Below are 13219 nucleotides of genomic sequence, written 5' to 3' on the forward strand. Positions count from 1 at the left end.
TCCAATCAGGCCCGAACGTACCTTGCCAGAGTGCTCAAACTGACAAGTCAGTGAGCTCTGCATAACGCAAACAGCAAAGGCACTAACCCACGCAAGAGTGCTCAACTGCTACAAGAGCAGGAGCGAAATACTCAATCTGCGGACAGCATGCTGTTTCGTTCTTTTTGAACTCATCAGCGCAGCACAGAGAAATGAGGCCGAACCTGATAGCAATGGAAATAAAAATTTCCAATCAGGCCCGAACGTACCTTGCCAGAGTGCTCAAACTGACAAGTCAGTGAGCTCTGCATAACGCAAACAGCAAAGGCACTACCCCACGCAAGAGTGCTCAACTGCTACAAGAGCAGGAGCGAAAGACTCAATCTGCGGACAGCATGCTGTTTCGTTCATTTTGAACTCATTAGCAATTTTTTTTGTTTCCATTGCTATCAGGTTCGGCCTCATTTCTCTGTGCTGCGCTGATGAGTTGAAAAAGAACGAAACAGCATGCTGCAAACAGCAAAGGCACTACCCCACGCAAGAGTGCTCAACTGCTACAAGAGCAGGAGCGAATTACTCAATCTGCGGACAGCATGCTGTTTCGTTCTTTTGGAACTCATCAGCAATTTTTTTTATTTCCATTGCTATCAGGTTCGGCCTCATTTCTCTGTGCTGCGCTGATGAGTTCAAAAAGAACGAAACAACATACTGCAAACAGCAAAGGCACTACGCCACGCAAGAGTGCTCAACTGCTACAAGAGCAGGAGCGAAATACTCAATCTGCGGACAGAACTGTTTCGTCCTTTGTGGACTCGTCAGCGCAACACAGAGGAAATGAGGCCATATATTTACGGATGACCTCTAACAAGGTATCTACATAATGCATGAACTTAAAGCTTTGAGTTGAATAAGGTATGTGCGTAAGCTGCTTCACATGAAATACTACCATCATTGCATCGCACTAATGAATAAGGATTGTAGGAAGTCAAAACCACTATTGGTCCGTTCCCATGCCTTGATTCTACCGTTAAGAGAATCATGTTGAAGTGGTTGGACATGGGACAAGGCATCACGATGGCTAGCCCCGCCATTTCTTGGAAGGAATGTTCCCTGTATCAAGACCCCGTGGTCGGCCTCTTGACAATTAAATCACCAACAATAAAGATTTGACTAATGAATAGTACAATTCTCTTTCTCTCGTCGCTGCTCATAGTGGTATTTACAGGCAGCTTGTGTATCAGCTTAGTTATATAGTTTTGCATTATTTTAATTTTTTCTGCTGTTCATTTGGGCTGCCTTTTGACACGCATGGTGCCCCTACGATCAGACTAGTTATGAGGTAATACATGCAGAAACCAGGCAGGCACAGTGGGTTGATCAAAGACCATGATTGAGGTACGAGAGGCACCTGGTTCAAGTCCTGCAATGGAGTGTTTTTTTTTCAGCCGTGATGCAACCAACAGTCAACTGGGAACTTACGGCAAGGCACAAGGGGTACATAGATGCGGATAATGGGAACTTTCTCGGCACTTGTGCCAGTGGTTGTGGGACTTATCCACTAACCCCCATCGTTAGGCACTGCAGCTGTCGCTAGGGTTTATTATTATTATTAGACACAATCTCATAGCATGTGAGAAGCATAGCTAATGCAGGGACAGAATCCCCTGAGATAAGGACGTTGAGCCAGCCACGGCAATAGTAAGCTAAGAAAACAAAGCAAATATGAATTAAAGCAGAAAATGAATGGAAAATTACAAAGAAAAACGATTAACAGAAGTGAGCACTATCAAAATTCGTGTATCACCCAGGTATTCGAGAATGTTCTTCGATAATAATTATTGCCGGGTGTTAGCGGCTGTCGTGAGTTCCCTTCGGGAACTGGCACGATAATTTCCGTTTATAATTATACCTGCAAATACATACGAATAACTCGGATGGTGAACCAATTAAATTATGGTGAAAAAAGGAGGACAAAATGTTACAAAAAGACTCGGTGGGAGCGCCAAGGATTAAAATTCAGAAAGAGGACCAAAAGTTTACAAGTTATCCGTTTTGTCCAACACAAACGACCGGTTATAAGCAGAATATTGTTGAGTCAAAATGTGCAACAATTTGCACAAACCTGACTGATGATGTCATGAAAATCAATAATACATGTACATACTACATGTACATGTGGAATGGAACTTGTGATGGACTAAAAGACGGCAATAACAAGTAGTGTCACACGACGTACGTTTCGCCGTAAAGATAACGTTCTTTGTTCGTTGTGATATGTAGCTTGCTTTTGTCTAGAGTGCACTCACCTTCCCCTTTCTTACCTTACTTCATAACTTAGAACCTTCCAAATTGGAAGGCTACTGGTTTGCGCATTCTGGACGTGATGCAGCTAAGCATCAGGTCGTTGAATGTCATAACATCATCAGTCAGTTTTGTGCTAAGTGTTGCACATTTTTGACTCAAGGGGGATCCCCCGAACCCAAATAATCATCTCCAAGGCTACATTTAGTGGCGAAGTAGCGACCAAGGCAGTTCGCTTTGGCAGCATTCATACGGATTTAGTGACCAGCGTCATCCATCAAGCATGGTATAGACGAGCCATGACTGGCGCCAGCAGCAGATTTGAGCACCGACCACCATTGCTTTTCTCTCAGGCCTCTGCGTGACAGTTTCCGACGAACTCTCAGTTCCCAGGATGTGCTCGCTTGCACATTCGCGAGGATAGCATCTTCTACTGGGCGCATGAAGCAAGCCTTGTTGGCTTCCCTGAAAATATTGCGTCTCCAGGCCTTCGAAGCCTTGGCTTTAGCGTTCAATGCTGTGGTGCACTCAGGAATCCACCATTTGGGGTCTGCTGGGCGGGTGATGAGCTGCTTGGCAGGGATAAATTTCTGCATGCCGCTGGATATGACGTCACTTAGTGTCCTGCATGACTCTTCAGGGTGGTCAGTCACAAGGGTGGACCAGTCAGTAGTGCGATAGACGGCCCGCAGGCGCCCTGACAGTCTGCCTGATTGTAGCGCCAGACAGGCCTGGAGGTAGCTTGCTCAGCATCAGGGGCGAGATAAAAGTCGGCAAGAACAACCCCATGGTCTGAGCGACCAAGTGGCGCTGTGACAGTGCTGTCGATAGGAACGGGCATGTTGTGAAGGATGCGATTCAGACCCTAGTCGGCTGCAAGACATGCTGGTGGAGGTGATGCTCAACACACAATTCTTCCAAGGCCTCTCCAGCTACAGTTTGTTTGCTGCTGTAGAGCCAAGTCTCGTGGTGGACATTAAAATCCCCAGCTAGCACTATGTGAGTGCCGTGAGTGCAGGCCACGTCTAGTGCAGGTCCAAGATACTCAATCAGACAGGTGTCGTTGTCCGCACAGGATACAGGCCGATACAAGGCACCGATCACAACAGATTGTTGCGTAGAAAGACTGACTGCGAGCCAGAGGACTTCGTGGTGATCAGTGGGAATCTGGTCGCGGTGCACCACTTCATCCTTACAGCAATGGCGCCACCAAATGCATCCCGGTAACATCGGATGGGAGGCGAGTATCCTGGAAATATCGTCTCAGAGGCTACGGTCTGGGCCGAAAACTTCGCTTCTGTGATAACCGCTATATCGACGTTATCGTTGAGCAGTGCTTGCTGCAGCTCTCCCAGCTTGTTGGTAAGGCCAAATGCGTTAGTCACCAGCCAGCTATATTATAATAATTATAGTATAATGTCTGCTATGTCTGCAGGATCTGTTGCTGCGGTGCCGTCTGCAGCTGTAATTGATCGGATCGGCTACAGACTACAATTCTTATGGAGATGGCGGAGAAATTGATGGAGACTAGGGCGATCATGGGAAGACAGGGTGGCATGAACCGACTGTACATACTGACGATGGAGGGTACGTGACAAACATTTCACTTCGTTACGCTTGCGCTTAAAGGCAATGAAGTTCTCACTGGTTTGATACTTCCTATAAATGATACACAAATCTCGCTTCAGTTTCACAGCGCACTTGAGGTCTGCAGTGATCCAGGGTCGGATGCATTCCGCATAGTAGGATGAGGCCTACTGTAGTGTCCGGACCGCGGAATAACTTTGTAAGGCAACAGATGACGACGGATTGCTGGTTGTAGTAAAGCATCAAACAGGACAATGGCATCATCAACGTCGGAATGCCGATGAGGTAATGACCAGTCCGATCGAGACAAGTCTTCATTCACAACCTGACAGACACTTGTAGGCATTTGTTTATACCTGTACTGAGCCCGGGGATGGAGTGACGATTTAGCCGTCGCTTGTGGTGTCGAGCACGATGCAAAGTTGAGCGTACAAACAACCGGCAGGTGATCAGATGTGTGAAGAGGTGCTGCATGATCAACTGAGCGGACATGTCGGGGTTTGTTGGTTACCATCAAGTCAAGACACGAGTTGGCACCCACTGATGGAGTGTATGTTGGGAAATTCAATAGTTGTTGGAGCCCAAAATTGGAAAAAACTGTCTGTATGTTGGTACGTTGGTATGTTGGTACCGACTGTAGAGATGGAGTCAGAAGAGCACCAATCATTGTGTTTTGCATTAAAATCCCCCGTCAGGAAGAAGTCACACTCGTCATAGCAAAAGGACTGTATAGCGACGACCAGCATATCCGAGAAGAAGGACAATTGTTCCACCGTTTGGGAAGGGGGTAGATACATGCAACATACAAGAATATGTTTAGGGGCATTGAGACTTGACTTCCACTCAGGCAGATTCACAGGCCTGACGCTACAGGTCAGGTCTGTGTGATCATGTTAAAAAGCATCAGTCCGGACAAGCACGGCGAGACCACCATATCCTCTAGTGAAAGCGTGTGCATTACAGTTGTCGTGTGCTGGTCTGTCTTTTCTTAAACAGGCATAGCCCAGTACATGCACGGAAACAGATGGGCACAGCCAGGTCACCGTGAGGCAAACAATACTCCGCTTAGTGCTCTCCAGAACAATCGAAAGTTCAGCAAATTTATTGACCAGAGAGCGACAATTCACAGTTTTCAGCAATAGGTCGGATTCTGAGCTGAAAATGGGGTGGCATCCAAGTTGAGGGAAGACATAGACAACATGATTATGACGAGGGATTATCAGCACCACGTTCAGTCACGTTGGTACCGTCGGCAAAATGCAACTTACGGACGGTGTGGTCAATTGTTTCCGGCCAAAATCCTGTACTGAATATTTTGCCTTAACTGGCTTCAAATACTCCTCTGACCGCTGCTTGTCTGTAAGTGAAGTCTTCCACGCCTTGTCTTGCGTCCTTTCGAGCGAAGCAAGCAAATCTCGCTTTGCTTCCGCATAGGCACTGCAGCCAATACAGTTTTGTTTTTTCACGGCTGAGCGTAGCGAAAGAGTGCAAAAAACGTATTTTTCACTCACAAATATTTTCGTGCATTTGCCATTGTTCTGCGCAACTCCGTTGAACCTGCCATCGTGGTCTTTGTTTTTCCTCGTGGTAGTTGAAGTTGCCCGCCCACCCACCCTGGTTTCATGCGAGTCGTCCGCTGTTCTTCTTGACAATCTATGCCTATGTGTGTGCCTTATGATTATGACATACACCGGTTATTACATACCATTTCTTGCTATCTCTATTCTTGGGTCTGACTGGTAGCGGGGCAGGAATTAATGAAATAGAAAGGTTTTTTGGCCGAAAGGCGTGTTTTTCCTCTAGCCCGGTTGAGCAGTCGCGGCTAGGAATGTAGGGAGTCATTGTTTTTCAGTCGCTCCCCTGCTGCCCAGTCGCCCATGTTCACCACTGGCCATGCTGTTTCACTTGATTTCACGGCCTTTTCTCCCGCTTGCTGGCGGTTCTTTGATGGATTTAGATGTTTTTCGGCTATTTATCTATTATGTGGCTGCGAGTGTGTTTTTTGCTTCTACTCATTTCTGGAAAACCACCATGGTGGTGTGTGTGATTGCTCTGGTCGACCACTACCCCATGTACTGAACAGTCGCTTTGTGAGTGAAAAGTTCCTTTTTACCGTGCTACCCGTTAGCGCGATACGCAATCGCAGCAGCGATTCGTTTTCGTCGAGCTCGTTCTTGGCGGAGATGTCCTCGAACAGGTCGAGATAATGCTCCAGTGGCTGCCTTCCGTCGTATGCGGGACTTGCATTAAAGACCTACGCCCACCGCTGTGACTGGTAGTTTCCACTGTACCTCCCATCAACCTCACACGCGCGGCGTCACCATTACCTTCATACAACCTGGCGATGCGCTCGTTCATCTTCTTGAGCTCTTCGTTAAACTGTATGCCTAGCGCACCCTCTTGCCGTTTGGCACGGCGCTCTTCAAGCTCCTCGCACTGTTGGAGCTTCTTCTCCGCGTACTCCATCAGCCTATATCGCCTTCAAATCCATGCCGAATTCCGTTGTCGATAAAGCTCGCTTCCAAATTATGCAGTCCCTCTGCCATGCTCACTTCGATCCTGGCGTAGTCGCCAAATATTCTGAACCCTTCTGATTCTCTTAAAGTGTCAGGGACGAACGACCACACGGCACAAGGTCAACTATTTATTCGTCAACGATATTTCGCTTGATCGAGCAATAACTAACACTTAAACCACCATGTTCAGGTAGTTAAAACGTGAAACTGACAGTGTATATGAGAAAGCAACATACAACTACAGCGCACATAGCAAGTCGCACATAGCGCATGTAGCGTATACCACGTCGTCAACTTCAGCGGTACAGCTGAGTCGAGATACAACTGCATTGAAACGAACACAGTGTCACTCTTGAGAATTTGTGGTTTCATAACACTCCCAATACACTTCGCACCAAGAGTACATAGCTCCCAAGAGTGTGTAACTCGATTATGGGTTTATGGCGGCAGGTCGGTGGAGCACTCTTCCTCCAAACTGTCGTCCGGCACAATTTGCTGGTACTTTTGCTCACCTCCCAAAGATTCACCTATGATTCCCTGTAAAAAGGCCATGCCTGTTAGGACTCCCTTGTCAAATACTTGTAATAAATACTAGTACTACTACTAGGTGTTGTCCCAACAGAATTTCAAGTTGACGTCATTTTAATGATGCAATGCGCACTTTACACGGATTATCAGAAGAATCCGGAACCTTTGGTGGACCAAAACCTATCTGCTCTGGTACATATTATTACAAAGACAAATCTGTGATGCATTGACACCCTTACAAATCTTGTACATCACTAGTGCAAGTAGCATTGCATCATAAATAATGACTTCAACAACTTGAAATTTTGATAAGACAGCAGAGTATGTGGGAGTTGCACACTCTTGGGGGGTTATGTAATTTTGTTCGCTTACATACACATTCCTGCAAGTTGCTTCACGTTATCATCTTTCAGTTGAAAGCCCTTTTTGAATAAGTTAAATGGTATGGTACGGGAAACGTGCGGGATAGCGCCGGGCATGGCCGACGATGCAATAAACAATTACAAAAATAGAGCTGTGTGGACCTTGGCTAGCACCAGACGCAATGTCTTTTGCATAGCTACCCTATTTGCTACATTTAGATCCCACAGAATGTGATCTTATCATCAAGCAATGAACTCACTGATGGGAGATCTCCTGCAACATCATAGGTGGGGTTGGAGATTGTCGCATATGACGTATGCTCACGCTCTTCTTCATCCTGGGGGGGGGGGATAAACGAATGCAAGTTTCAAATCAAAGTAGCGTAGTTTGACTGATGTACACGATAGGGAGAATCCATGACGTAACACGAAAGGCTCGGCAATCATCTTCAACGGTCAACTGAAATACAAACTGTTGCTGAGAAAGAGAGAGATGGTGGGGGGGGGGGGGAGGGGGGGGGGAAACGATCGATATGATTGTAAAATCCTGCGTGGAACCCTTTCGAAACGCCATGACAATACAAAAAAATTGGTGGACAAATTCGATGCTTCTGTATCTCTTTCGTAATCACTTACATATTATTCAGGAAACCTGATATTGCGAATATCTGCCCGAGACAAGTGTAGGGTGTAGTTACTGATGTTTAGGACCATGACTCTCAAGATGGCCCATACTCACAGCCCGACGCTGTGTCAGAAGCTACCGAACTTCTTATAGCCCTCGTATTGGGTTGTCACCTCAGTCACAAAAGTTCAAAGTCGCAACACGCCTTTCTGTTCCTCCTCGTTCATTCCCTAAACCTCATGAAGTAAATTTAAAAGGTAAACAAACGGAAAAACTTTTTATTTCCTTCCCGGATGTAAGTCTAGACGGTCCCCAGCTTCCTAGATCATCAAGCGGGGGGGGGGGGGGGGAGGGGGGGGGGGGTGAAAGGCAATAATTACGTATGGAAGAAAAGGAAAGGCAGAGGCACTTAAATGCCATTTACTACATTTGACAAGACAAAAATTCACCAATATGGCCCCACACTACATTTATGCTCACCCATTGCGTCGGTTTGCCACACCAGTTATTCTCTACTTCTGTAACTGACAAGGAGGATTCAATACCCACCTTGGGATCTTGGCTTCTTGTTAACTGCGAAGTTGGCTTCATTTCTGATCGATCCAGAACGGCATACTTGATTTCAATGGTTTCATCATCAGTCGGTGACAAAAACTCGCCCAACACGTTCTCACAGCCAATCTTGGACTGGGCCAACTGATAAGGGACAGGAAAAACGAAGAGAATAGCATGGATATGAGTCGTAGAACAACCTAATGAAATCTAGTGAAATCAGGGTCTGTATGGGGGAAGAGGGTAGGGCGAGGGGAAGGGGAGGTTGGAAGGGGAATGGAAAGAAAATCCTATATGCCAGAGTGGAGAGCGGTATACATAGATGCATGATAAATCGTTATTACTGTCAAATTAAAGTTGCTTTCTGACATATTTGGCGCCCTCGACCTGCACAGCCCATTTATGCTGGACGGCTGTACCCACACGTGCAAACTCACTGTGATGTGATCAGAACTGATTTATAGCGTATGTATTGCACATTGAGTGCGATTTCATTGAATGCAACCTTAGAGATATAAAACACTGCATGAAATTGCTAAGCTAGAGACAGGTTCTAAACTACACCCCAAAAGACAAATACCGGTACAACGTCTGAAATTAACAGGCATCATTAGTTATGATAGCTTCTTACCTCTGTCGCTGGTTCCTCGCTGTTGTCGCTGTGTTCCGCTCCCTGTGCGTCTGTGTCCAACTCTGCATGTTTCACGTCTCTTTTACGACTAACAGGCGTGGCATAGGTATACTCCAGTGCACTCGCTCCCGATGCCTGTGGAGAAGAATGAAAAGAGGCCATAATACTAGTAATATATTCCAGGTTACAATCGCATTAGATTGCTGTTTGTTCAAAGCGGGACAGTGCTGGAAGCCATCCACTCACGTATATGGGCATGAATTCACCAATAAAGTGAGACACTGTGCCATCATCCATGAGGGTCCTGCAAACCCCTGCCCATTTGTGCTCTGTTATCTTCTTAATCTTCTTTGTAGAATTGTGTGTTGCTCCCTACATGGGAGCTCGCAGTTTTCTTTCCGACTTGAATTCGCACGAGGCGGATTCACGACTGCTATCCAGAGCATACTAAGTCCATCGAACCGCTCACTCAGCATACCTGCTAGAAAGCACCACTCGTGTTTCAGCTTGAGTGGGCTGATGAAGATTGTGCCAGAAGAGCACCACTAGTGCTATCCAGGCACAAACATCATCAGGGATACAAACTTACACATATGCTCCGTTTCCAGCGCGGCAAACACCTCGTGAATACCAGATAGCAGCGTGAGTCAGTGTCGGTCATGGAGGTGCTGAACAACGTTGTTGCCTCCAAACCATCTAATTCGCAAGCCCGCGCTCGGGAAAACAATGTGAAGAAGAGATTGTTGCGACTTCGGCGATACTTGGGAAAATGTTTGTTGAACCTGGATCTGAGCTCGCGATTTTCCTGCCGATTTGAATCGGAGGCAAGGAGGACTCCGAAACCAGTTTTCGTGCATTTCCGATTAAAGCGATGCTCGAAATCTGGTTAAGAAATTGTTCTGGCCAGTAATTGATGCTGGGCATGAGAAAGCCAAATTTTTAGATTTCATGAATTAATTATAGAACCACATAATTCGTCAAATGGCTTCCGTAGGATATTATAGGAATGTTATTACAGAATGAATAGGGCGCACCCAGTGCAAGCGCCCTAAGCAAACTGACAAAGAATAGTCAATACCCACCTTGGGATCTTGGCTTCTTGTTAACTGCGAAGTTGGCTTCATTTCTGATCGATCCAGAACGGCATACTTGATTTCAATGGTTTCTCCATGAGTCGGTGACAAAACCTCGCCCAACACGTTCTCACAGCCAATCTTGGACTGGGCCAACTGATAAGGGACAGGAAAAGCGAAGACAATAGCAAGGATATGAGTCGTAGAACAACCTAATGAAATCTAGTGAAATCAGGGTCTGTATGGGGGAGGAGGGTAGGGCGAGGGGAAGGGGAGGTTGGAAGGGGAATGGAAAGAAAATCCTATATGCCAGAGTGGAGAGCGGTATACATAGATGCATGATAAATCCTTATTACTGTCAAATTAAAGTTGCTTTCTGACATATTTGGCGCCCTCGACCTGCACAGCCCATTTATGCTGGACGGCTGTACCCACACGTGCAAACGTACTGTGATGTGATCAGAACTGATTTATAGCGCATGTATTGCACATTGAGTGCGATTTCATTGAATGCAACCTTAGAGATATAAAACACTGCATGAAATTGCTAAGCTAGAGACAGGTTCTAAACTACACCCCAAAAGACAAATACCGGTACAACGTCTGAAATTAACAGGCATCATTAGTTATGATAGCTTCTTACCTCTGTCGCTGGTTCCTCGCTGTTGTCGCTGTGCTCCGCTCCCTGTGCGTCTGTGTCCAACTCTGCATGTTTCACGTCTCTTTTACGACTAACAGGCGTGGCATAGGTATACTCCAGTGCACTCGCTCCCGATGCCTGTGGAGAAGAATGAAAAGAGGCCATAATACTAGTAATATATTCCAGGTTACAATCGCATTAGATTGCTGTTTGTTCAAAGCGGGACAGTGCTGGAAGCCATCCACTCACGTATATGGGCATGAATTCACCAATAAAGTGAGACACTGTGCCATCATCCATGAGGGTCCTGCAAACCCCTGCCCATTTGTGCTCTGTTATCTTCTTAATCTTCTTTGTAGAATTGTGTGTTGCTCCCTACATGGGAGCTCGCAGTTTTCTTTCCGACTTGAATTCGCACGAGGCGGATTCACGACTGCTATCCAGAGCATACTAAGTCCATCGAACCGCTCACTCAGCATACCTGCTAGAAAGCACCACTCGTGTTTCAGCTTGAGTGGGCTGATGAAGATTGTGCCAGAAGAGCACCACTAGTGCTATCCAGGCACAAACATCATCAGGGATACAAACTTACACATATGCTCCGTTTCCAGCGCGGCAAACACCTCGTGAATACCAGATAGCAGCGTGAGTCAGTGTCGGTCATGGAGGTGCTGAACAACGTTGTTGCCTCCAAACCATCTAATTCGCAAGCCCGCGCTCGGGAAAACAATGTGAAGAAGAGATTGTTGCGACTTCGGCGATACTTGGGAAAATGTTTGTTGAACCTGGATCTGAGCTCGCGATTTTCCTGCCGATTTGAATCGGAGGCAAGGAGGACTCCGAAACCAGTTTTCGTGCATTTCCGATTAAAGCGATGCTCGAAATCTGGTTAAGAAATTGTTCTGGCCAGTAATTGATGCTGGGCATGAGAAAGCCAAATTTTTAGATTTCATGAATTAATTATAGAACCACATAATTCGTCAAATGGCTTCCGTAGGATATTATAGGAATGTTATTACAGAATGAATAGGGCGCACCCAGTGCAAGCGCCCTAAGCAAACTGACAAAGAATAGTCAATACCCACCTTGGGATCTTGGCTTCTTGTTAACTGCGAAGTTGGCTTCATTTCTGATCGATCCAGAACGGCATACTTGATTTCAATGGTTTCTCCATGAGTCGGTGACAAAACCTCGCCCAACACGTTCTCACAGCCAATCTTGGACTGGGCCAACTGATAAGGGACAGGAAAAGCGAAGACAATAGCAAGGATATGAGTCGTAGAACAACCTAATGAAATCTAGTGAAATCAGGGTCTGTATGGGGGAAGAGGGTAGGGCGAGGGGAAGGGGAGGTTGGAAGGGGAATGGAAAGAAAATCCTATATGCCAGAGTGGAGAGCGGTATACATAGATGCATGATAAATCCTTATTACTGTCAAATTAAAGTTGCTTTCTGACATATTTGGCGCCCTCGACCTGCACAGCCCATTTATGCTGGACGGCTGTACCCACACGTGCAAACGTACTGTGATGTGATCAGAACTGATTTATAGCGCATGTATTGCACATTGAGTGCGATTTCATTGAATGCAACCTTAGAGATATAAAACACTGCATGAAATTGCTAAGCTAGAGACAGGTTCTAAACTACACCCCAAAAGACAAATACGGGTACAACGTCTGAAATTAACAGGCATCATTAGTTATGATAGCTTCTTACCTCTGTCGCTGGTTCCTCGCTGTTGTCGCTGTGCTCCTCTCCCTGTGCGTCTGTGTCCAACTCTGCATGTTTCACGTCTCTTTTACGACTAACAGGCGTGGCATAGGTATACTCCAGTGCACTCGCTCCCGATGCCTGTGGAGAAGAATGAAAAGAGGCCATAATACTAGTAATATATTCCAGGTTACAATCGCATTAGATTGCTGTTTGTTCAAAGCGGGACAGTGCTGGAAGCCATCCACTCACGTATATGGGCATGAATTCACCAATAAAGTGAGACACTGTGCCATCATCCATGAGGGTCCTGCAAACCCCTGCCCATTTGTTCTCTGTTATCTTCTTAATCTTGTTTGTAGAATTGTGTGTTGCTCCCTACATGGGAGCTCGCAGTTTTCTTTCCGACTTGAATTCGCACGTGGCGGATTCACGACTGCCATCCAGAGCATACTAAGTCCATCGAACCGCTCACTCAGCATACCTGCTAGAAAGCACCACTCGTGTTTCAGCTTGAGTGGGCTGATGAAGATTGTGCCAGAAGATCCAGGCACAAACATCATCAGGGATACAAACTTACACATATGCTCCGTTTCCAGCGCGGCAAACACCTCGTGAATACCAGATAGCAGCGTGAATCAGTGTCGGTCATGGAGGTGCTGAACAACGTTGTTGCCTCCAAACCATCTAATTCGCAAGCCCGCGCTCGGGA

At 46.3% G+C, this 13219-nt stretch overlaps 1 protein-coding gene across 1 annotated transcript in view; it reads right to left on the bottom strand.

Moving 5' to 3' along the window:
* Nucleotides 1-13219, bottom strand: part of LOC135825992 (uncharacterized) — a 64550-nt gene that overhangs the window by 3051 nt on the left and 48280 nt on the right. Inside the window, exons 10-16 of the mRNA XM_065338625.1 lie at nucleotides 12514-12648; nucleotides 11880-12026; nucleotides 10798-10932; nucleotides 10164-10310; nucleotides 9082-9216; nucleotides 8379-8594; nucleotides 7534-7611 (exon numbers count right to left, since the gene is read on the bottom strand). Coding sequence (XP_065194697.1) covers nucleotides 7534-7611; nucleotides 8379-8594; nucleotides 9082-9216; nucleotides 10164-10310; nucleotides 10798-10932; nucleotides 11880-12026; nucleotides 12514-12648 — 993 coding nt within the window. The remainder of the gene's footprint in view (nucleotides 1-7533; nucleotides 7612-8378; nucleotides 8595-9081; nucleotides 9217-10163; nucleotides 10311-10797; nucleotides 10933-11879; nucleotides 12027-12513; nucleotides 12649-13219) is intronic.

The sequence above is a fragment of the Sycon ciliatum genome, chromosome 10 (assembly GCF_964019385.1).
Source record: "Sycon ciliatum chromosome 10, ocSycCili1.1, whole genome shotgun sequence".
Classification (NCBI taxonomy): domain Eukaryota; kingdom Metazoa; phylum Porifera; class Calcarea; order Leucosolenida; family Sycettidae; genus Sycon; species Sycon ciliatum.